Source organism: Clupea harengus, chromosome 14 (assembly GCF_900700415.2).
Source record: "Clupea harengus chromosome 14, Ch_v2.0.2, whole genome shotgun sequence".
In the NCBI taxonomy this organism is placed as follows: domain Eukaryota; kingdom Metazoa; phylum Chordata; class Actinopteri; order Clupeiformes; family Clupeidae; genus Clupea; species Clupea harengus.
The window spans coordinates 9,830,238-9,854,628 of NC_045165.1; the positions used below are offsets into that span (position 1 = coordinate 9,830,238).

Here is a 24,391-nt window from a genome sequence, read left to right on the forward strand (position 1 = left end):
GGAATGCTCACTTCTTAGATCTGCCCAGAGGGTGATTTCACTCATGGAAAAAGATCCAGCAACACTCTACTTCATTTCCAGCCTTCTCCTGAATTTCTCCTGAAATTCTCAGGAATACAACCCCTGAAAGGGCAGGTTTTTGTGTGTGTGTCAGTGTGGAGATCAGGGCTGAAGGAAACAGCGGGGCGGCGTTTGACCGAACGAGTGCAGACGAATGAGGAGCGGGGCTTATCTGACGGCCACAGACGGCGAACATTTCTGCTGTTTATCCGGGGAAGGTTCAGGCAAGTACCGGAAAAACCATGCCCCTCTCCTGGATGATGTCTGAGATGGGCGGTGGTGACTGTTTGCCCACACCTAGGATCTGGCAGCCGAGGTGCCATGCGCCAGCCACAGGCTAGTCTCCTCCTGTAGCATCCCAGTTATGAGTGAGTGAACTGGAGCTGATGATGTTTTCAATGTCTTGCTGCTGTCCGAGCTGAGGCATGTGTGCTTGTTTGAGTAACACTCTGGCTTCCTCAGACAACGGATAGCAGGATATTGTTAGGCTGTGCGGGTAGTTGATGTTAATCTGGTTAAGGAAAATGCTCAGTGTACACACATACATGTGGGTGTATATATACACACACTCACACACTCTCACACACACACACACACACACACACACACAGTACACACACACACAGAGTACACACACACATGATGGTGTGAGCATCGGGAAGGGGTGGGGTGTCTGCAGAGGACAATAGGACATCTGACTGGGGAGCATCTAAATTAGGAGCACTTCCCCCTGAAGCGTTTTCCCACAGCTCGCTCTGCTCATTGTCTTTGGCCCCAACCTTCCTCAAGGCATTTGACTGAATAAAGCCAGTCAGCACAGCGCTCAGCCGGTAATGAAAATAATAAGAAAAAAAATGACACACAGTGAATAAAAGAAAAAAAGTTGTTGTCTTCCACACTACGTCACATTTCCTTCTTTGGCGAGCCTGTTTTGCTCTGTTTGTGCCGCATCTCTATGGCAACGGGGTCTCGTCTCGGTCAGCGTCCGTCGGGGGGCAAACAGGTGCAGAGGCCACCAGGTCCGTCTGAAGCCCCTCATCTGCAGGGATGCAGAGCCCGATTTAGCCCCGGCTTGGTCTTGACAAGCTGCCAGCGGTTCCTGCAGCACAAACTCCAAATCCATGGCCTGAGCTCGCGGCCAAAAGGCCAACAGTCAGTAGGCAGTGTCCTCCCAGCCTAGTTACAGAGGGAGAGGGAGAGAGAGAGAGAGAGAGAGAGAGAGAGAGAGAGAGAGAGAGAGAGAGAGAGAGAGAGAGAGAGAGAGAGAGAGAGAGAGAGAGAGAGAGAGAGAGAGAGAGAGAGAGAGAGAGAGAGAGAGAGAGAGAGAGAGAGAGAGAGAGAGAGAGAGAGAGCAGAAGGGAGAGAAGAGATGGGTCCTGTGCCATGTGGAGGATTAGCAGACACCGTAAAGGGAGAAAAACTCAGAAAGAGAGAGACGTGAAGATATGCAGTAAGACTGTTATTACATTATGTCACTACCTGCCCATAAGGTGATAGAGAGGGAGAGAAAAAAAAGAAGAAGCGAGAGAAAAACACAGAAAATGTAAAACAGTAGTGCGAGATAAAGAGAGGGACTCACAGGAAGTAGGAAGGGAGATAGACAGCAACACAGAGAGAGCGAGACGGACAGAGACGGAGAGCGCTGACAGAAGATAAGAGATGATTGGCTAAATGAAATGGAAAGCTGTTCTGGTGCTGCAGCTCTTCCTTGAGTACCTTATCTTCCCATGGAAAATCCCCAGCGCTGGTACAGCACCACTATGCTGGGTCTCTCTCATTCTGTGTGTGTGTGTGTGTGTGTGTGTGTGTGTGTGCTTGTGTTCACTCTGCATTCTGCTGACAGTATCAGGCAGGGCCTAACACCACCAGGCTACACACCCACCCCCACACACACCCACTTGGAGACAGCCCTTGGTGTACTCAGTCAGTGGCGTGAGAACTGACAGAGAAGCATGCGTGGCTTCCTGAGAGCTGTTGTGAGCCCCAGCCTTGCTGTGGGAATGGCTGTGTTGACAGTAGGCTTTTACCTGCCGGTGATCACCTGCACTGACTCCTGCGTGAGCCGGAAATTCTGCTCCTACCTGTTTCCTCCACACCTGCCCTATTATGAGTGTGTTTGTGTGTGTGAAGGTGAGGGGGTTGCGATTGGCTGCTTGTTTGGTTTCTGTGCCACACCCCTTTACTCCTCAGCTGCTCCTGTTACCGGTGTTTGTGTGTGTTTGCCTAGTGCTTGTATGTGTATTTATGGGTGTGTATACGTACGTGTATTTACAGTGGAGCCAGGGACTTGCTCAGACACGCCGGATCATCTCAGGAATGCACTGCCCTTCCTGTCAGCACCCAGATGCTGGCACACATTTCAACTCTCCCTCGCACACACTCCCATTGTCACTCATAAGCTCTCTCTCTCTCACACACACACACACACACACACACACACACACGCACACACCCTGACAGGTCTTATGATTGACATGTCCGAGCCAACTGAACTGAACTGAGCTCATTTTAGCTTGTCTTGCTAGCATCTTGAGGCTTTTTTATCTCTGATCCGCAGGAACACAGCTGTGTGTGTGTGTGTGTGTGTGTGTGTGTGTGTGTGTGTATGCAGGCCGGGCTAAGGCAGCACCGCTAACAACCTGCAATCTAATTACTCCCGAGTCCTCGGGGGACAGTCCAACTGCCTTTGGCTTCCGCAGCATCAGCTGCCCTCTGATGTACAGCCCCACCCCCCACCCAGCGTTTGAAGTGTCCGTGTGGGTTTGAGTTGAACGCCTGGGCACGCCGATGGTGACCCAGTGTATCCGTCTGTATTAATAAGGCGAATGCTTTGTTCAGAGAGAGAGGCAGTTTGCTTGTTGCAAACCACGAATCGTTTGTGTGCACGTAGAGGCAAAGGATCCTCAACTCTGACCTTCCACATTTGACCCCAAAGCAGGGTATTGATGTTCCTGTGTCGTCTCATTTCGAGCCAAGTCCCATGAGAGAGATCCATCAACCCCCCCGCCAGTCATGCTCCTGCTCCTGCTCCAAAGAACCAGGACACCTTTTGGCTCTGCATGAATTCCAGTGTAGGGGGGAGGGGGGAACGGACGGACTGAATAGGTGCCAGGAGAGGGCTTGCCGTATGGATTCCCCATGACCCCATGAGGCCAGCCATTGGTTCGGTTCGACAAATGAACCAATTTGGGTGTGTTTGTTCACACAGCTCGTAATGAAGGCCTTGATGTAATTTCTGGCTCCGTCTCTTTCTCTCTCTCCCAGGTTTGACGACAGAGGGGCTGTATCGAGTGAGCGGCAACAAAACGGACCAGGACAACATCCAGAAGCAGTTTGATCAAGGTGTGTGTGTTTAATGGCCGGCCTTGACTGAGCTGGCATATGGTACAGTACACAGGGCCATGGTTGGTTCTTTCCCTCCTGTAGCTCTGAAAATGGGATAATCACGGGTACTAATATGTCTACTCATGTACACACACACACACACACACACACACACACACACACACACACACACAGAGCTCTGCACACTTACTCATCAAGTGGTCTGTTCTTTGTGTTTCTTTATGTTCAGTAATTAACTCACTGGAGGTAAATAGCTTTACTAAGCTTTGATCACTCCCTCACTCTCTCCCTCTCTCTCTCTCTCCCTCACGCTCTCTCTTCTTTCTTCTCTCTCTCTTTCTCTCTCTCTCTCGCTCTCTGTTGTCATAATAATGTGTGTCCATATGTCCCATCATCTGCATGACCACCCCCTCTGCAAACACAGATAGGCTATTATGCAGAGTGGAGCTGTAAACCCCTGTGCTGAGTGCAAACTCCGTTTAGCCATTTCCCCCTTTCACACACGCCCATATCCATGGTTCTAATCCAGCTTTTCAAACATCTCCTCCGCCATTTCTAACCACCTGCCGACCATTTAATTTACTGCCTCATGCATTATCTCACCTCCCATCTTCCTCAAACACACCACAGGCACAAAGTGGCGCGCACACACACACACACACACAGTCTTTCCCATCTCGCTCTCGCTCTCACACACACATACATGCATACACAGGTCTGTCTCTTGAGAAGTCCTGTGTGTGTGTGTGTGTGTGTATTGGCTTTGTGATAGAGGGCCTCTCTGTAATTGTTATTAATGCCAGTGTTGCTGTTCTTACTCTCTCACCCTACTCTATTAAGCAGTGACAAATACTGCCCAGTATGAGGGCAATAAATATTATGACATTCTGCATGTCTGTGTTTGAAATGTGAGTTTATACACAGAGTACAAATCATTAGGAGCGCCTTTACAATATTTACTGTCACGTCTCGGAGCAGCTTAAATTCATCAGGGCACGGACATGAGGAAGTCAGGAGTGTTAGGCCAGAACACGGGCCTATGTTGACACTGCTTTCTTCTGGCTGCTGTTGGGAGTTGGCTGGCAGTGCCTCTCTTCTGAAACGGCCTCATCCTCCCATGTTGTTTCCCAGGTTCTCGGGTTGGCTGCTGTAGCTTGGCCACGGCTCCATGTTTGAAATCACTGCCATGGTTATGGAAGCCAGTTCTGGGCTGTCAGGACAAATCTTTTCTTTTCTTTTTACATTTTTTTTTTTTTGGCATAGGGGCGGTCTCCGGTGAAACAAAAACCATTTGCAGCCGAATAAACAGTTGCCATGGAGGCATGCACACCTGACGGTGGGCATTTTGGTTGGCATATCCTTTGGCAGTGAACCATGCAGGGCTTTTATGCAGGCGCCGCTGGTGTTTGCCGTGAAGAGCACGCGGCTCGTCGGCTGCTGCACCTGTTCAGTCAGTGTTTGGTCTAATTTGGCCTCTTTCTTTGATGAGCTGTTCGACTGCCGGCCTGTTGTTAGCCGGATGTCTCTTTTGGTGGAGTGCTCTGTGGAGTGTGTATAGTGCACAGGCACACACAAACGCACACGCAATACATCTCAGTTGTTTCCAGGCTTGAAAATCATTCTTCACTGCCATTCATTAAAAAAAATTAAAGTTTGATTAAGTAAATAAGGGAACACTGTTTATACTTCCACTCTTCTATGTATTCTCTGGCATTGGAGAGAATGTTATAATATTATTATTATTATATGTTATATGTGTTTTTTTTTTTTTTTTTTTTTTGCGGATGATATTTTTAGTGTGTGTGTGTGTGTCTGTGTGTCCTTTGCTGTAAATATCCCACATTGGCCCACAGTTTGCCCCTGAGCTGACATTATCCATCCATTCTGTTTTATATTGTTTATTCCTAGGTATTTCTTTTGTGAGCTTCAAACAGTATCACTGCATACGCTAACAGGAACCATTCCCCTGGGGATATGCATGCTATAGATTTTTCGCAGCTTCCTCACGCTCTCTCTCTCTCTTTCTCTCTCTCTCGCATTCACTTCCCCTCTCTCCCACCTCCATCCAGTGTTCCCAATGTAAGCCTTTTTCCCTTTGTTTTCGTCCATCTTTCAAATCGAATCTCGGTCAGAGTGGGTCAGCGGTGTGTGAGCTGGCCGTGGCAGAGGAGGCTATTCCAGCGAGCGGCCAGCCTACTCATCTCTCACTCACTCACTCTCACTCCTCTCATTCTCTCACTCCCTGGTTCCCTCCACGGGAAAGCTTTTGCTTAAAAGAGCCACTGAGGGCATCAATCAGCCTGCTGGCCCGGAACCATTAGTTCCCCATCTACCACCACCCTCTCTCTCCCTCTTCTTTCTGTCTCTCTCTCTCTCTCTCTCTCTGTCTCTGTCTCTGTCTCTGTCTCTGTCTCTGTCTCTGTGTTTGTCTTCCTCCTCTCTTTCCTCTTTCTGCAATCCACTTTTTTAAATTCTCCATTTTTCCTGTCCTTGTGCAGCATTTGGTGAAATAAGAGCATTTTTTCCCTCCTCTCGCGCTCATCTCCATCTCCATGCTCCAGCAGAGAGATGTGCTGTGACAGCTGTCAGTTCACCTTAAGCACTGCTCTCCCCCCACCATCCTCTCTCTCTCTCTCTCTCTCTCTCTCTCTCTCTCTCTCTCTCTCTCTCTCTCTCTCTCTCTCTCTCTCTCTCTCCACATCCATCTCTATCTCCCTCTTTCGTTTTTAGTTGTCTCTTGCCACCTCAGTCTCTGTGTCTCTGCCTCCCTCCCTTGCTGCTATCCTCACATAGCATCGCACGCGGTCTCTATTTTGAGTCGCGTCTTTCACTGTTGCAGCCTCTGAATTTCTCTGTCTGTCGTTCTTACACACACACACACACACACACACACACACACACACACACACACCACCTCTGCCTCTCACACATCTCGCTATTCTTCTCACTTGTCATTATATCTGTTCTCTCCCTGCTCTCCTACCCGCTTCCACCTCTTCATTGTTCACCCCCCCTGCACGCACGCACACACACACACACACACACACACACACACACACACACACACACACACACACACACACACACACACACACACACACACACACGCGCACACACACGCGCGCAATATGTGGCATTTCTTCAGTCTCACACTCTTCTGTCTCCCTCCTCCGTAGACTACAGTATAGACCTGTTTGAGATGGATGTGGCTGTGAACGCAGTGGCTGGAGCCCTGAAGGCCTTCTTCGCCGACCTGCCTGACCCCCTCATCCCCTACCACCTACACCCCGAGCTGGTGGAGGCAGCCAGTGAGTTACCACACACACACACCTCGCAATACACCACAAAAATGGGGATCATGACAGGGGTACATATGCAGTTTTCTACCTCCAGTCCATATGGGCCACTTCTTTGTTCTCTCACTCCTACACCGTTCACTGTTCAGGCCAGTTGAAACCAATGATTTGCGGACGAGACATGTTGCAATTACTTGAAACCTGCAACTTGTCCCAACAAAACATTCTAAAACCGGGTTGTTCAGAACGCTGGGACATCTTGCAACAGCACCAGCGCTGTAAAGCCGTGTCTTGACTGAGTGACAACCCGTTACAGACGCCATGAGGTGCAAGTGTTCTTAAAACCTTGCATCGATTAATTTACATTCTACGGTGTTCTGCAACATCTTTGCCTCGTTGCGAATCTTTGGTGTGAATTGGCCTTTAGGGCCTGGTGTGATGGCGTGTTTTTTTTATAGATGTTATTAAGTGCCGTAATTACCACATGGTTGTGTTTTATTCCTGTAATTGATTTAATGGTTGGAGAATGGCCAAATGCATTGAGCAAACCACTCACAGAAACGGTGGTCCATAGTTTGATTCACTTCTAGTCCCTTGTTTTCTTAGTTTGGAATAGAACTTGCATAGTTCTGAATGGGAATGTTCATTCTGTAATGTTCTTTCTACCGGTGCCATGATGCTGGTGTTGGAAGTCACTGTTGTGATCGTGTATTACTGTCGGTAGTAACTGTGATGATATTGAAGTTGGTAGTATCAGTGCTGAAGGAATTGTATGAAGGATTATAGGTGTTGATGACTGTAAGAAATGCAGTTGGCATAATTAGCTTTTAGGAGCAGGATTTAGCCTTGTAATCCCCTTAAGGAAATTGATAAAGTATTATCTCAAACATATCAACACTTTGTAGCAATAGCTGTATTTACTCTAGCAGAGCAGCAGAAAGGCCATACAGATTGCAACAAGGATAAATGGTAGGCAATTAAGCAAACACTTTTGAACATGCAAGTCGGTGCCTTTTGATGCATTGAACAGAAAAAAAACAACCAACAAGAGTCTAGGGATGGCATGTCATTCACATTAAAATAGCTTTTCTATTGTCAAAGGAATGCAAGGTGACAGAATAAAAGTTGAAAGGGAAACTAGATTCAGAAGATGATGAAACCGTCTTATGAAGCGGGGGGAAAAAAGACGTCAGTGGCACGTGCATTCTCAGTAGGCGCGGAGATCATCGCCCGCAATAATCCTCTGAATGATTTTTTTTTTCTTCATTTTTTGATGATCTTCCCTGGGAACGGCTGACTGACCTTTACAGTCTGTGTGGGAAGGTGAGCGGGTTCCTCCTTTTACAGTCTGTGTGGGAAGGTGAGCGGGTTCCTCCTTTTACAGTCTGTGTGGGAAGGTGAGCTTTGTTTGCTCAGCACGATCGGAACAGATTGGCCGTACATCATGCTTGGACAACGGCGGATTGCGCACCGCTCAACATCTGCTACCTAACCAACAGAGCGTGAAGACGCTGATAAGAGACGGGAGGTTATGATATGATGCCTCTGTGCCCGTCGCCTCTGTGCCCCCTGCTTGCCACAGCCGAGGGAAAGTGCAGGGAAACATCTGGATGCGGTCATAATCTGGTAGCGCGGCCTTATGTGTGCTCTGCAAGCAGATGCAGTCAGCCTGCAGAACATCTACGTTGTTGTGGGTAATCAGTATGATTATAGAGTGAGACGCAAACACATGTATGTGAACACAAATGTTTGTTTGTGTGTGTGTGTGTGTGTGTGTGTGTGTGTGTGCAGGCACTTGGATATGATCACACACATGTACGTACACAAACACATATGAACGTTCTCACAAATACAGCATATATGCATAAACGCATGTATGCAGGCGGAAACATACTACACACATTAGAACCTAGACATGCATGCAGGTACACACACACACACACACCTCCTTCAGACCACTCCTCACATCTGGGTCAGTTTTCCTCTTCCTTTGCTGGCCATTGTAGCAGGACCAAACAGGATGTGCTTATGTGTGTTTAAGGAGGGCTGCAGTCCACCTGCTCCTCTCATTTGAAACGCCAGTGATTTGCACTGCACGTCCAGTTCTCCACTGTCCACCATCGCACACACACACACACACACACACACTGACACACACACACACACTGACACACACACACACACACACACAAGCGCGCACGCCCCTCTCCTGCAGAGGAAGAGAGAAAAGTGTAGAAGGTTTCGACTGAGCTTAATTTAAAGGGAGGCTTGAGGGAGGTCGTGTGGTGGTTGAGTGTGTACACACACACACACACACACACACACACACACACACACACACACAAACTCAAACTCTTAACTCAGTGGTGCTCCCCCCTGCTGTGTTGCGTCAGCACAGGCACAGAGCAATTACACTCACAGGGGAAGTGTGTGTGTGTGTGTGTGTGTGTGTGTGTGTGTGTGTGTGTGTGTGTGTACTGAGCTGTTCCCTTCCTTGGACACTGATGTCAGTCCCACAGCTGCAGTCATAGCCCTGTCTGGCCCCTTTGTGTGTGTGTGTGTGTGTGTGTGTGTGTGTGTGTGTGTGTGTGTGTGTCGAGAGAGAGAGAAATAGACAGAAAAAGAAATGGCAATGAGAGGGGAATCGCAATGAGCTGTTTCACCTTCTCTCTCGTTCCTTCCCTTTTCCCTGACTCATTCTGTTTTTATCCCTCTGCTCGCTCCTCCACCCTCGTTACCTCCTTCTCTGTCTACTCTGTCTCCCTGTCTTTTATTTATGTTTTACCTTTTGCAGCAACCCTCTTCCTGTCTTTCTCTCTACTCTCTCCTCTTTCGATCAGTTTTTTTTTTTAAGTCTCCCACCCATAAACCTGTCATCTGTCATCTGCTTTTCATGTTTCCCCCCCTTCCATGTCACTCTTCGTCTGTCTCAATATCCAATCCATTTTCTGTGTGTGTGTGTGGCTGTGTGTGTGCACGCGCACTTCAGATCCCTTACCGCTCTCTCTCCAGCTATCCTCCTCAGAAACTTCAGAGCTAAAGTCCCCTGTGATCGGCGCTAATCCCAGACCCGCTCTCAGGCTGGTATTAGTGCCCGCACTGCAGGTGATTTTTCCTGCATCTACATTTCCTCTTTCTGTGTGTGTGTGTGTGTGTGTGTGTGTGTGTGTGTGTGTGTGTGTGTGTGTGTGTGTGTGTGTGTGTGTGTGAGGGATGGAGGGAGAGAGACAGAATATAATCCCATGCTCCCTGTGATGTGTTACTGATTGCCTCTCAAACACCACGCCGCAGCGGATTACTGTTGCAGTCGTAGAAACACGAGAGTGCGGGACTCGTCTTTTTCTCCCCGGCCGACGCACAGCATGGGCTTCCCAGAGGCCCACCTCGCTAAACCTGCACAACTGCTCTGCTATTGTGCAAGCTCATGTGAAAGAGTTTGGAGGTCAGCCAAGGTGTGCAGCCAGGCCCCTCTTTGCACATATTCTCACTCACTTGCTCACACACACACACACACACACGCATGCACTATCTGCCTCTTTTTTTTTTACTCTCTCTCAAACACACACGCACACACAGCTTTACTGCAGTGCGCTATGTGTGTGTGTGTGTGTGTGTGTGTGTGCTTGTGTGCACAGCAGAAACATTCCTGCTCAATGACGTGCAGCAGGCGTCCCAGGATCCGCTTTGCTCCAAACCCCACATTCTTAACCGTGTGACGCGCTGTGATGTGGTCCGGTCCGCCCAATCCTGTCGCCCAATCCTCCGCTCCTGCACCAGCGGGCGCAGTCTCTGCCCGCTTCTTTGTCAGGCTTCACCGTGGAGTCTTCTCAATCAAATATCCTTGAAGTCATCACACACACACACACACACATGCAAGCACTATCCTAATCTTTATTTTAATCACACACACACACACACACACACCATCGTTGACTGCTTTTGAAGCCGCTCTGCTGTGTGTTTGTTTTATTGTCTCATTGTGAGTTGAAAGTGTGGGACGACTCTGAAGGGGCTGTTGAGTCGTCTGCTTTGACGTTTGATGTATGGCGCAGTGGATCGTTGGCAGATCAGAGCGCTGACTGTTTGTTTCTGCCTCTCTGCCTTGTGTTCCTCTCCTCAGAAATCGTGGACCACATAGAGCGACTGCTAGTGCTGAAGGAGATTGTGAGGAAGTTCCCGCAGGTGAACTATGAAGTGTTCAAATACGTCATCACTCACCTGAACAGGTATGGAAGTCTTTACCCAGTAATGGAGTGACCTTACGGTTATGGTTAATTTTTTGGATCCTATAACCTTAAGGATCGTATATCTTTCTTTGCATTTGTGCTAATACACTAGGTATTTAGGACCAACCATCAATTCACTACGAGCTGGAAAAAGTCTGAAGAAGGATGTGCTCAGTTCATTCACACTCAGCTTACCAATTAAAAGCAGTTGTCCATTGAGAGACTGCATCGAAATAGCTGTGGAAGAATAGACTTGATTCTAGTATATCATTATGTTGGGGTCATAAGCAGTAGTCTCCATTGGGAGTCTCCTTACCACATTGTGTTTCCTGCAGAATATGAATGCAGAGCTTTGTCTCTATTCCCAGAGTAGAATCAGAGACCAAATTGTGACATTACATGAGCTGTTTGATCGTAGTCTAGGGAAGCTTAGGTCAGATCCTCAGCTAATTGCTAGGGTTGTGACCCGGCTTCAGTACCTGCCTGCATGGCACATTCTGCCGCAAAACAGCAGGCAGAGTCAGATGGAGGGGAAAGGTACACCCACACATATACTACAAGCACACACACACACACACACACACACACACACACACACACACACACACACACACACACACACACACACACACACACACATAAACACACTCACTCACTCACTCACGGATTAAAGAGATTTGTGCTCCATAGGGATTCCAAAGTAGAGCAATCTGCACTACCTGACTGTGGAGCAGCCGCCCGCGAGCAGTGCTAGCACAGGCTTTAGCGCTGGTAATACCAGCTAGTCTGTATCTCTTAATGTAATTTCCAGCCCTGTTTGCTTAATAATCTTAATGGATAGAGTCTGCATGGCGGACCTTTCGACATGCCGATTGCATTTTAATCGGTCTGTCGGAGGATTCGCTACAATACAGCCTTTTAGGTATGCTCCCCTTCTAAACTAAACAGGGAAAATGTTTATTGGCCTAACTTACTTTACTTTATTAATGACTAAAAAGTATGTTAGTTCAATTTGACATGTTTTGGTATCTTTGGAAGCCGTTTCAAACTAAATGCTTCTGCAATGGTTCGTGTGTAACTAAGTTAAATGTTTGTGTGTGTATGTGTGTGTTCACTTTTATAGGGTAAGCCAGCACAGTAAGACCACCCTGATGACGGCCGACAACCTCTCCATCTGCTTCTGGCCTACGTTGATGCGGCCGGACTTCGAGAACAAGGACACGCTCTCCACCACCAAGCTCAACCAGTCTGTCATCGAGTCCTTCATCCAGCAGTGCCAGTACTTCTTCTACGGGGGCGAGATGGTGGAGACGTCCAGCAACGAGGGCACGCCGCCGCCACACGGCCACGGCCTGACGGAGTCGCTGCTCGCCCTGCAGCTCCCGCCGCCTCTCCAGCCTCAGCAGATCCAGCACCAGCACCAGCTGCAGTCCGACCCCCTCATGTAGAGAACCCCCCCCCCCCCCCCCCCCCCCCCCACAAAGCTCCTGTACCTCCATCCCAGAAACTAAACTATTAGTCCTCTTAAACAAATAAACAATCTTGGAGAACTAGTGTCATCAGCAAACTCTCACAAAACACACACATGTACAGGACAGAACAGAACTGTAGCCGTTTCTTTCTTCAGGAAAAAAAGGAAAGAGAAAGTGATGACCCGGTGCTCGGTATTTTTGTAGAAACCCCATTAGAATGGGTCCGCATAGCAGCACAGTACCCTGAGCAACGTGCATTTTCCCTCTCCTGCTCCCCTGGCTCCCCTTACCCTCATCAGATGCTGCTTCCCTTTTTAGAGCCGATTAGATCCCGCACTGCTGGGTTTGAAAGGAGGATGGAAGAATGTTTCGAGTCTGTCCACCCCCTGATTCATCTCTCGTGAGTTAAAAAATAAATACAAAAAAATCCCTCAATGGAACTCTGCATGCCTCCCCGGCAAGATGGCGGAGATGGTCCCTTCGAGTCAAGCACCCTTGCAAATATTAAGGAAAATATATTTATACTAGTTGTTTTTTGTTTTGCTTGATTTCAAATGCTTACAAAGAAAAAAAAAAACAACACAAAACAAAAACTGAGAAACTGCCTGTCGCTGAACTCCAGTTCAAACGTGAGGCCAGGCTGGTTTCGGTGTGGTTTAAACCTGTGCCATGCGTTCAGCCTGGTCTGATTTTTTTTTATTAAAAGATTTGTTGGTGATGGATTTATTTTGCGTTTCCTTTGCGTTTTTTCTTTTTTTTTTTTTTTTTTTAATTGAGTCTAATTTTTAGAAACCCTATGAGTGGTGGTTGGTGTTGTGGTATCTCCCCCCCCATCCCAGTGATTCTCCCCTCCCCTTCCATGCCTGGCACGGTTCGGGGCAGAACTTGCGTGACTGACAATAAAAGGTGCACAAGACTGGGACAGAACCCTCGCACCATTCCCCGTCTGAAAGCAGAACACATGCAGAACACTCTGGAACTCACGGAAGGGACTACCCCACTGGAACTTTTTACGGTTTCTTTTTTTTTTTAAGGTTTAGGCACATTTTTGTTGCAGGAAATCTCTTGGCCTTTGCAAAGCAGCCTGGGTCTTTGCCTTTAATTTTCGTCTCATTTCTGTCCCTCATTTCTATCTCTCCTTTATTAAAAACAAAGTCTCGGGTTCTACGTACCAACAGCAGGCATTTGTATATTTGCCTGTATTTCTTTGTTGACCTAAATTTGCATGTCTTTATTTGCCATGTAAAACAACTATGCGAGGTTTCAATAAAAAAAGAGACTAAAAAAAGCTGAAGACTGAAACACTTACACTCAAGCTTAACAGTTTTAAATGCAAGACTTTTTTTCTAACTTGGTTGAGGGAACATAACGGGGTCAAATTTTATTCATTTATTCGTTTATTTTGTCATGCCAGATGTTAATTCTTAATATCATATTTTGGTTTTATGTCTAATTGTTTCCCAAAGTAGAGGAAAAAGTATATATATAAAATATATATGTCAGCATCATATGACTGCTGATGAAGCAAAAAATACCATTCGGTACTGAAACTGTATAATCTTGTAAAACCTATAATCAGATTTCTTTGTGGTATGCTGTACTAAAAATTGGGGCTAGATTAATTGACTGTGTACTTAATTCCCTATATGAATAAAGATTCATTGCTTCTTTGTAGATGGTACGGAACTTCGTTTTTCGTTTGTAAGAGATGTTGCTTGGGGGGAAATTCTGGTCGGAAAGATGGTTAGAGGGCTTTGTGTGTGAACAGGTGGAAACGCATCAGATAGCTACGTCTTAAAACAAAAATGAAGTCCCACCACTCGTTTCTCTCAGTAGAAACGCTCTTACTTCATGAAGAGGACTTGATGGGGGAGGGGACTGCAGCTGCTAGAAATATCTTCTTTTGTGTAGTTTCAAATCGCAAACCCTGATTTGTTCATTAAACCTGCCTCACTTAAGCCGGTGTACAAACTAAAGATTTTAAAGTCATCTTCTCTGTATAGTAAATAAATGATTTTGAGAAAAGAAACCATAAGGCTTTGGCTTACTCCATATTTTATGTTGTCCCTAAAATAAAGATTCATTTTTCCAACCTTGGGCTAGCATCTGAGTCAGGAATGTGCTTGCATGACCTGAAGGATGACTTATTAATGGCTGAATATTCCGTTTTGAACACACTGATCGTATGCCTAATTAACGTAGGGAACATGTATCATCCTTTGTACAGACACGCTCCATTGCATATGTGGGGAGATCAAAATGCTGTGTACAACACAATAGTGTAATGGCTTACGAGTACAGTGATGTGGCGTGTGATATGATGTAAGCGCTGCGGATTTAGAACTGAAATGAAAAGGAGTGAAGCGTGCTCTGTTGCGGAAGGCCCAAGTGCACCCTCTGCTGGACATTAAGAAACCAACAATAATTTCTTCATAAATGCTTTAGGAGCATGTTATGAAGTGAACCCCGGTTTAAGAACCGTCAAACACTGTTGAATATTCTGACAAACCTGTTCATTTTAGCATTTGAAAAATTGCTATTGTATGACAATGTCAAAGAGACGGCAAATCACATGTGACGGAAGATGTTCGCGAGATGCACGAGATGAGATGTTAGAAATGTACCTGAATATACCTGCTTCCTTCCTCTTGGCCACTTCTACTCCATTCCAGTCATTTGAGGTTTGAATTGATCCAAATCTAAAATGACAAAAGACAATAAATGCCTCAAATGTTAACTTAAGTACCGTGTATGTTATGTTAAGTGGAAGGATTCCACGCCTACAAAAATTATTATATCGGAGACTATATTTGAATGATTGGTTGAGTAGGTCAATCACATAGCCTACCAATGTCGTGCGGGTAGGCTAACCTAGGCAGGTAACTGTTAAGTTATTTTTGTGTCTTTTTAATGCAAGCATAAAAGACAGTTTTGGGAGCATATTTCTCGCACTGTAATCAAAAATCAAGTTTATCATTACAAACAATATAAAAGCATGTGGATTCAAAACTAATTATCTGTTAAAGTTTAGTTGGTTTTGGTTACAGACTCAAAACGTTTTGATTGCGGATCAGTCCTCCTTGATTGCTAGTCAGAAAGGTTTGGTTGCAAGTTGCAAGTGGACATAATGGTATGAGGGGCCGTGTAGGCCATAATTCAAACTTGCCTCTCATACACACCAGTAAAGACCTTTTGCCTTTCACAAACACTACTGAAATACACTCACATTCCCTACTGAACACCTCTCACGTATACTAGTGAGAATGGAACCTCACACAATGACAACTGAAAACCTCTCATACTCATGAGTGAGAACCTCTCTTATACCACAGTGAACACCTCTCACACGCACAACTGAAAATGTAACCTCTCACACACACAACTGAAAATGTAACCTCTCACACACACAACTGAAAATGTAACCTCTCACACACACACAACTGAAAATGTAACCTCTCACACACACAACTGAAAATGTAACCTCTCACATTCATTACTGAAAATGTAACCTCTCACACGCACAACTGAAAATGTAACCTCTCACACACACAACTGAAAATGTAACCTCTCACACACACAACTGAAAGTGTAACCTCTCACACACACAACTGAAAATGTAACCTCTCATATTCATTACTGAAAATGTAACCTCTCACACACACAACTGAAAATGTAACCTCTCACATTCATTACTGAAAATGTAACCTCTCACACACACAACTGAAAATGTAACCTCTCACACGCACAACTGAAAATGTAACCTCTCACACACACAACTGAAAATGTAACCTCTCACATTCATTACTGAAAATGTAACCTCTCACACACACAACTGAAAATGTAACCTCTCACACGCACAACTGAAAATGTAACCTCTCACATTCATTACTGAAAATGTAACCTCTCACATATAGAAGTGAAAATGAGACCTCTCACAGTTACACCCTTTCATGGAGTAGAAGTACAATTACTTTTTAAACAGGAAGTACATCTGCCCCCTAGTGAATTCAGGAAGTAATCCAAGTGCAAAAACTATCTGGCAGTTCATGACTTCAAAACATGCTTTTTCAAACAATACTTATCCTTTTTCAAGTGCATCTTTTTCTATTTGCTGTAAACGGTAACAATGAAGACATTCAGAACCTTTTGAGAAGTACTTTAAACTGCATTAATTGCATTCGAAGAGGAAGACTGGGAGATGATTTTGAACAGGAGAGACTTTATCGTGAGCTTGATCACCACACAAGGACATTATTAGAACTTGTTACAGAATCCCGAGCTGGTAATGACCCAATCCATGGGCAAAATGTAGTTATGTTGGAGACTTTATATGGATGTTTGTACTCCATTGTAACAGGATATGAGGCAACACAGAGGAGACATAGTGTTATTGCTAACAATGGAATGATGCCACCAACAATTTTGAATACTTTGCCTGGTCGTCCACGTTACAATATTACAAATGAGCAAATTTCACACTGCTTATCAATGGGAATGAATTGGAAGGCAATTGCAAATTGCTTTGGGTCAGCCGCCGCACCCTGCACAGGCACAGGCAACACCTTGGAGTCCAGGGTTTACAGTACAACATCATGACCAATCAAGAGTTGAACCAAATTGTGACTGATGTACTGCAGAGCACACCAAATGCTGGAGAGGCCTATGTAACTGGTAGTCTCAGATCAAGGGGATTAAGGATCCAGAGGAGGCGTATTAGACAGAGTCTACAAGAGGTTGACCCTATTGGGAGGTCTGTTCGCAGGAGGCATGCTATCCGCAGAAGAATTTACAGTGTTCAGACATCTAATGAGTTATGGTAAGTTTCTTCAAATTTAATTTGGTTACTTGTAGATAGTTTTTTAGCATGATGTATATATAATTGCATTTCTACTTACATAACTTTCTATTTTATGAGTATTGTTAAACATTAGTCTTATAGGTTCTAATCACACATGCACATAATAACACACACAAGTCGGTCATTGTGTCTCTCTTCGACTTTCCAGAAGTTCTAAAAATGACATTGGTTTTACAACCCTACTATGTCCTACAATAATACTAATGTATTTCTGTTTTTATCTATTTTATAGGCACTTTGACGGCAACCACAAGCTTGTAAGATGGAGAATGGTTTTCCATGGTTGTGTAGATGGATATAGTCGATCTATAATTTATCTTGCCTGTCTTGATAATAACAGAGCATCAAGTGTATTGTCGTTGTTCATAAGAGGGGTAGATGATTTTGGATTACCATCCAGAGTAAGGTGTGATCATGGTATGGAGAATATAATGGTGGCTCGTTTCATGCTTGAAGTAAGGGGGCTTAATAGACGAAGTGTCATTGCAGGAGTATCTGTTCACAATCAACGCATTGAAAGGCTATGGGCAGAAGTTAATAGGTTGTAAGTAGACATTTCATTAGTCTTTTCAATTATATGGAGTCTGTCGGTATACTGGATTCACTAGACGAGCATCATTTGTTTTGTCTGCATTATATCTTCATGCCTAGAATTAGAACAGCAACCACAGAGTTTATTAATCAGTGGAACCACCATGGCCTCTCCACACAAGGGGGTCAAACTCCACTACAGCTCTGGCACACAGGCATAATTAACAATATAGGACAGGGAAACACAGCCGTGGATCCAGTTTTTGATGACAACTTCTATGGGACAGATGAAGAAGGGCGTTTACCTGAAGTCCAAACAAATAACAATGTTATTGTCCCAGATATTGTCACTGTTAATGAGACAATGGCTCAAGCAATACAGCAACATTTTGATCCACTACAGAATGATGGAAACTTTGGAATCAATTTATTTTGTTCTCTTTTGTATTTTTTTCAGCAACACCATACATAATCTGCCTTCATCTTTCGACAAAAATATAAATGTGGGTGTTTTCATTAAACTCACATTACAATACTTACAGTGTATACTCAAACTGAGAATGAGAAACATAGAATATTGTAGTTCTCAATGTACTGGTTTACTCACTGTAATTTAAATAACCTATGATTATGTGATGCTTTAAACATAAAAGGTGACTTAAAACTGTGCTTATTAGTTTGTGTTGGATGCTGCTGTTTCTTTTTTTTTCAACCAATCAGAAAACATTTTAAATTGTAATGACCTGCAAGCAACACATTGTTTTTCTTTTGTTGGTTCTAACATGGACTGCATGTACAATGATATCACAACTGGAATAAAAACGTTCCAATATTTCAACTGTCTGGATGATGGCAAAACCTTAAATTTCACAGATCTAAAGGCTCTCTTCAAATATCCCAAAAGAAAGACAACTATAGGATAACCAGGCCACAAACTACAAAATTGAATGTATAGAATCAGAGTGCAATCTGACATTACTCTTACGAGTAATGCTAAAATACATTTTTAAAAGCCAATCACAAGCTGTGTTTTAATGTGCACATCTCCATAAACCAATGAACAAAGTAATATGAAACAAAAAAAATGTACTTTCACAGAACTACTATAAAACACTAAGCCTCTTAGGCTCTGCCAAACCCCTGTGTGTTGGCCAAGGCAAAGTCCATCTTGTCTTTAAAAACAGCATAAGAGTTGTGCAAAGGCAGCTTCAGGCAGTTGATACATGTGTTGGCGATAGGGAGGCTTGATACAGCCGTATCTCCATACTCCTCCTCGTGTAGGAAACCAATAGATGGTGTGGGGTTGAAGCCTATGGGTGGAACTGCAGTCGCTCCAGTGGCAAAACTAAGAATTTTCTCAAGTTTGGAAGGACCCTCTTCATCTTTGGGGAAAAAAGGAAGATGTTTTAATTTTATGGCTGCAATGACCATACAGTTTAAGACATCCAAAAGCACCACCAAGAGATCCACATCGTTATACAGTATATTTCAGTGATTGGTGAATGAACACATTACAGGAAGAGGAAAATAAAATGTTCATGTTATGTAAAACAAGAGCTCTTACCCTCTGCATCTTGCAAATAATCTCTCCAGAAGGATACCACAGCTTCCTCTGCTCTTCTCCTGTTGCTTCCTTGATCAGAAAGAAGGATGCTGAACAGATCTTCCATTGCTTCGGCAGTGGGTCTGGACTCCTGATGGCAAAACAGAGGACGGAAACTTTCCGGATGCTTCTGGAGCTTCTCCAACACGCCAAGAGTTTTAAGACCCTCTTGAAACCTTTTTCAATCAAAAGCAACACAAAATTTGTAGTTTAGTGATGAGCACTCTCATTTCATTCAAATAGGGCTCTGAAAACTGGCCAAATACAACATCTAATAGGTCCTACATAGGCAACAACAGCTACACTTTGCATCGATAAATGACAGTCCATCAGTCTTAAATTCAAAACTTTAAGGTCAGTCAGTTAAAAACGAAATATATACACATACCACACACACACACAGTAACAAAACATAGGATTACCTTTGGAATGGGGCTTGAACCCGGTGCACAACTTGAAACATGAGGATATCATGAACAAGCTGTTCCTTGTCCTCAATGTTCCTTAATGGTCGAAGACATCCGGCATTGGCCAAATAATCTTGAATCTTCTGAGTTGCAGCAAGGAGGTCCTCGTAAGTAGAACTTTCTGACACCTGAAATGAAAAGTTGTATAGATATTCATTTTTAAACAAAGCATGATGCATACATCCTATGGTTGGGCGATAGGGGCAACATTTGCTTATCATTAACAGTCAAGGCGAATCCACGTAATTATCTCAATTTTGATGCAAAGTTGCAGTGAAAAGATACAGACTACACAGATGCGTGCTGTTTCACTCCGAAGTGCTAAATGTAAATTTGACATCAAGGCTAACAAGCGCAAATTGGATGCGACTATACTGTAATAGGCCATACATGCATGTAATTTTTGTGAACCGACCGACAGCGTGAGCAAGTCGAGTCGCCCAAAAATGTCATGTTTATGCACCAGGGAAATGTAATCTCCATGAATCAATCCGGGATGGATTGCAAACAACAAGTAGGCAAAATAAAAAGAAAGAGCAGACACTCATGGATAGATGAGGAGCGGAAAAACTTGAACTCCCGCAAACTATTTATTATTCATTATTATTGATAATATTCAAATAAATGGAACGCAAAGATACAGTTTGTGTCTTTTTGTTTTGCTGAGCCGAAAAATTATCAGATGCGTAACTGGACAACGCTCCGATCCAAACAGTGAGTTTTGTGATTCGTTCCACTACTATTTGTGAGTCACTATCCATCTGAACATGCTATTTTAGCACCGACAGCAGCAGCCACCTGACAGAAGCATCTACACCACTTTGTTATAGTAACACTATTACAGTATGAATCCAGTATATAGCCTAGGCCTATATATATGTATGTGTGTATATAAAGGTACTCTAAAACAGTGCCCATGCTCCAACACACCTGATTCAAATGGATGTGTTGACATCAAGCTCTGCAGAAGCCTGATAACCATTCCTTTGAATGAGATGTATTGGAAAAAGGGAACATCTAAAACAGTGTCCTGTCAGAGGTACCCCAAGGACCAGGGTTGAGAAACATAATCTAGATCAGCACACAAGGTCAAAGGTTTGTCTGTTTTCAACAATCCATATTTGGATTGTTAGACTACTTTTGTTGTTATTGTTGTTATACAATGATACAACTGACCATTTGTATTTGATTGTAGATGTCTGTGTCCGCAATGTCCTGTAGCACTGGCTTGGCTGTATGACTGCCTCCAACCAAGCAGTCATACAGTGTTTTGGACAGAAAGGTGGGTGGAGGACCTCCATGTACCAGACTGACTGCCATTGCTCTTCCAGCAAGGAAATAGCGGTCCTCTCTGATTGCTGTAAAATCAGTATGTTGTTGAAAAGATATGAATAGTTAAGACTGATCGAACTGTTAAGTAACCCCATATAGAATTAATGTGTGATTGCTGGACTTAAATTTATCTGAGTGTCACCAGTGAAAATATATTATCTATTATGTTTGAATTATTATCATAATTGAAATTATATACATTTAAAGACATTATAATACAAATTATATAGCTTTATACTACAAGAAATTACCTGGAATGTCAAGTGCCAAATTTTGACTGGAAAGGGACCCCTCAAACATAGGGCTCATCGCCAAGGTTTCCATCAGCAGGCGTAAAAATTCTCTCTTTGGTCCTCCAAAATCGACTGCCTCCTCATTGCGCCCAAGATCATCTGAAAATTTTATATTCATAGTGGCATTGGGGTTGTATGTTGCCCGCTTGAAACCTCGGAAGGCACCATCCAACACTGCCGAGCGATTTATATTAAATTTAAAACGAATACTTGGTGAGATGTTCTCGGCCAACTCCAAGAGAATCTCCTTAACAGATGAATTTTGGCTTAGAGTGGCTTGGGCTCTGAAAAACATAAACATTTTCATGATTAGTAATTGAATATCTAAATGTATACCTGCATTTCAATAATGCAGGTGAAACCCTACACCCATGAAAACTTGAATATCTATTTTTTTGGCAAAACCATACCCATTTATACAATATTTCAATGAACATGGAATAAACTTGCAGTCTGCCTAATTAGTATGTTTAAGAGTTTGGTCAGGTCTCTAATAATAACTTACTGTTCAGTTTCAAGGCTAGCCATTATTGCCAAGTTGAAGTCCTCATCATCTGACGATAAATCAGACAGATCTCTCATCAAGGATACATATGTGGCATAGTCAGAAGGGGGGCCAAATTGGGAGCTAGAGACTGTGACACTAGCAGTCACTGGAGTGACACTAGCAGTCAGTCTTGGATGTTGGCTGACAGACTGACTAGTGGACGCAGTAGCACTTGAGATAGAAGTGGTAGTTGAAGTAGATCCAATGCCAACAGTGACTATTTGGTTGATAGAAGGATTGTTGTCAGTGCGTAGGAAAGAGCTGCTGTCGCCCCTCATTGTAGTTGTAGCTGACCCACGTCTGAATGGCGTAGAGATTCTGGAGTTTGGAGAGTTGGTAGTGCGATAACTGGTGTTCTGGAGATCGTTTGTAGGAGGCGGGCTAGTGGCTGTGTCACCTATATCTATATTGGGTATGCTGGGCTGGTTGGCTCTTGACCTTGATCTAGTGCTGGGACCTTGGACTGCACTGGACTGATCTTCGGTATCACTGTTGTAAAGCTTGTAAATCAAGAGGGAAAAAAACTTTGGCTTACAAAATGCCAAGTGGCAGAAATGTAATGGGCAGGATCTACACACTGATGGACGAAAGAAGCATTTCTGTTGGTGGGATGGATTTGGATGGACAGCATGGCTACACCCACAATTCGCTCAATTCTCCTGCTCCCGCTGGACTGGAGATGAGGCATTGCATGTTGAGCTACAGGGAGTTAGGCCTAAGGTAACGTCAATGCCACTCTTTGTTCTTGAAATGCTTCTAAATGTAGCATAGCATGATTGTCACTATTTCGCAGGGTTCTCTCAACACAAAATAGTTTGTTGTCACCAGCAACCACTGATTCCTCTTTCTTCTTCTTTTAACCAGCACCACCAAGTTCGAACTGCCATTGTAACGTACCGGTACATATACAAAAGAAATATAATGATACATCCCAATTCTGCTAATACACCCCTTCTAAATCCCTACACACTGTTCCTTTACATTTCATTTTACATTGGCTAGTCTTTACAGCCTATCCTACTACATCACTAACTTTAATAATAATAAAATAATTAAGACCTTTGTCAGGTTTTTAATGGCACACACGACACACTGGAACACACACGTGCATATATGGAGGCGACACAGGACACACACACACACACACGCAGGTAAGCCTTAGGTCGCGGTGAATTTATTTTCTGCTTTTTCCCATCCTGGACTGTCCTTCCTCAAGGACCCCCCAGGAGCAGTGGGCAGCTTGTAGCGCCCGGGGACCAAGTGAAGTGAACTGTCCATCTTTGGTCAGGGATGGACATGTGTTCTGTTATTTTGCATGTTTTTTCTGTTGGGGTCCTTAGTGGAGGAAACCCCTTGTGAACACAGGGAGAACATGCAAACTCCACACAGAAAGGCCCGGGAGATAGCCCACTTGAGCACTGTGCACTCTGGGGAGGACCCAATTCAAACCTGCCAATTCAAAATGTGTATGCTGTTCATACCCTTGCAAGTTTGGGGTGTAACTTCTTACGGCCTTGTCTGTCTATTCATAGACCTCCTTGTTATGAAAAAAAAAAACCTGTGTAGGCTACTGTAAAGCCATGTGAATTTGACAAAGAACTGTTCAAAGGTGTCAGTAGGCTTAAAGCCTTTAAAGATTGTACCACTTATGGGGCTGAGCTGAAGAAAATAATCTGTTTAAAAAGTCAACCAATTTAATTAAATAAACCTAGTTTAGAATAATGGGCCAATATGGATTGTATGTATATGGATGCAGTGCTGCTTGAACGTATGAGAACCCCTTGAGTTTACTATCGTTTTACCATGACTTTCTTACTTAATCAGCACCTTTTTTTATATGAAATAACAGGTTTATGTTCAACAGTTCTATAAACGTGTTTAGATGGAATCTAAGTAGTGAATCTAAGGGGGTAGTCAATTATCAGATGGGACATTATTTGGTGCTTAATTAACCAATCAAGCAGACCGATTTAATGAGAGGTCTTAAGGAAAGAGTTTGGACAGCACTGATTAAAGCAGAGTAGAAACCAGGTCAGTTTGGCCAAAGCGTACCCACACAGGTGAATCATGCCGAGGGAAAAGAGATCTCAGAGGAGGCCAGGAAGAGGGTAGTGAGGGCGCATCAGTCAGGGGAGAGAGATAAAATCACTGCTGACAATTTCAGCTTCATCTGTCCTCTGTGTGAAGCAAACAATCTACAAATGGAGAGCGTTTCGAATGACTGCAACTCAGCCTAGAAGTCGACGCCCTTCTAAAATATTCTCAAGAAACATAAGACTCGGGTAAAAGCCAACTCAAACATAACACGTAGAGATTTGCTGAATAGACGCGACATTCGTGGGAGGGTTGCTAGGAAGAAGC

At 44.2% G+C, this 24,391-nt stretch overlaps 1 protein-coding gene and 1 long non-coding RNA gene across 2 annotated transcripts in view; one reads left to right on the plus strand and one right to left on the minus strand.

Moving 5' to 3' along the window:
- arhgap5 (Rho GTPase activating protein 5) overlaps positions 1-12,384 on the plus strand; it is a 37,580-nt gene extending 25,196 nt beyond the window's left edge. The window contains exons 4-7 of the mRNA XM_012826874.3: positions 3,325-3,402; positions 6,582-6,713; positions 10,822-10,927; positions 12,051-12,384. Of these exons, the coding sequence (XP_012682328.2) occupies positions 3,325-3,402; positions 6,582-6,713; positions 10,822-10,927; positions 12,051-12,375 (641 nt within the window). The 3' untranslated portion in view covers positions 12,376-12,384. The remainder of the gene's footprint in view (positions 1-3,324; positions 3,403-6,581; positions 6,714-10,821; positions 10,928-12,050) is intronic.
- Positions 12,385-18,163: 5,779 nt separating this feature from the next.
- Positions 18,164-22,584, minus strand: LOC116223585. The gene is made up of 4 exons (XR_004165159.2): positions 21,989-22,584; positions 19,814-21,767; positions 19,353-19,567; positions 18,164-19,170 (listed from the first exon to the last, which is right to left on the minus strand). It is a non-coding gene; the product is annotated as an uncharacterized LOC116223585 (long non-coding RNA).
- Positions 22,585-24,391: the final 1,807 nt, after the last annotated feature.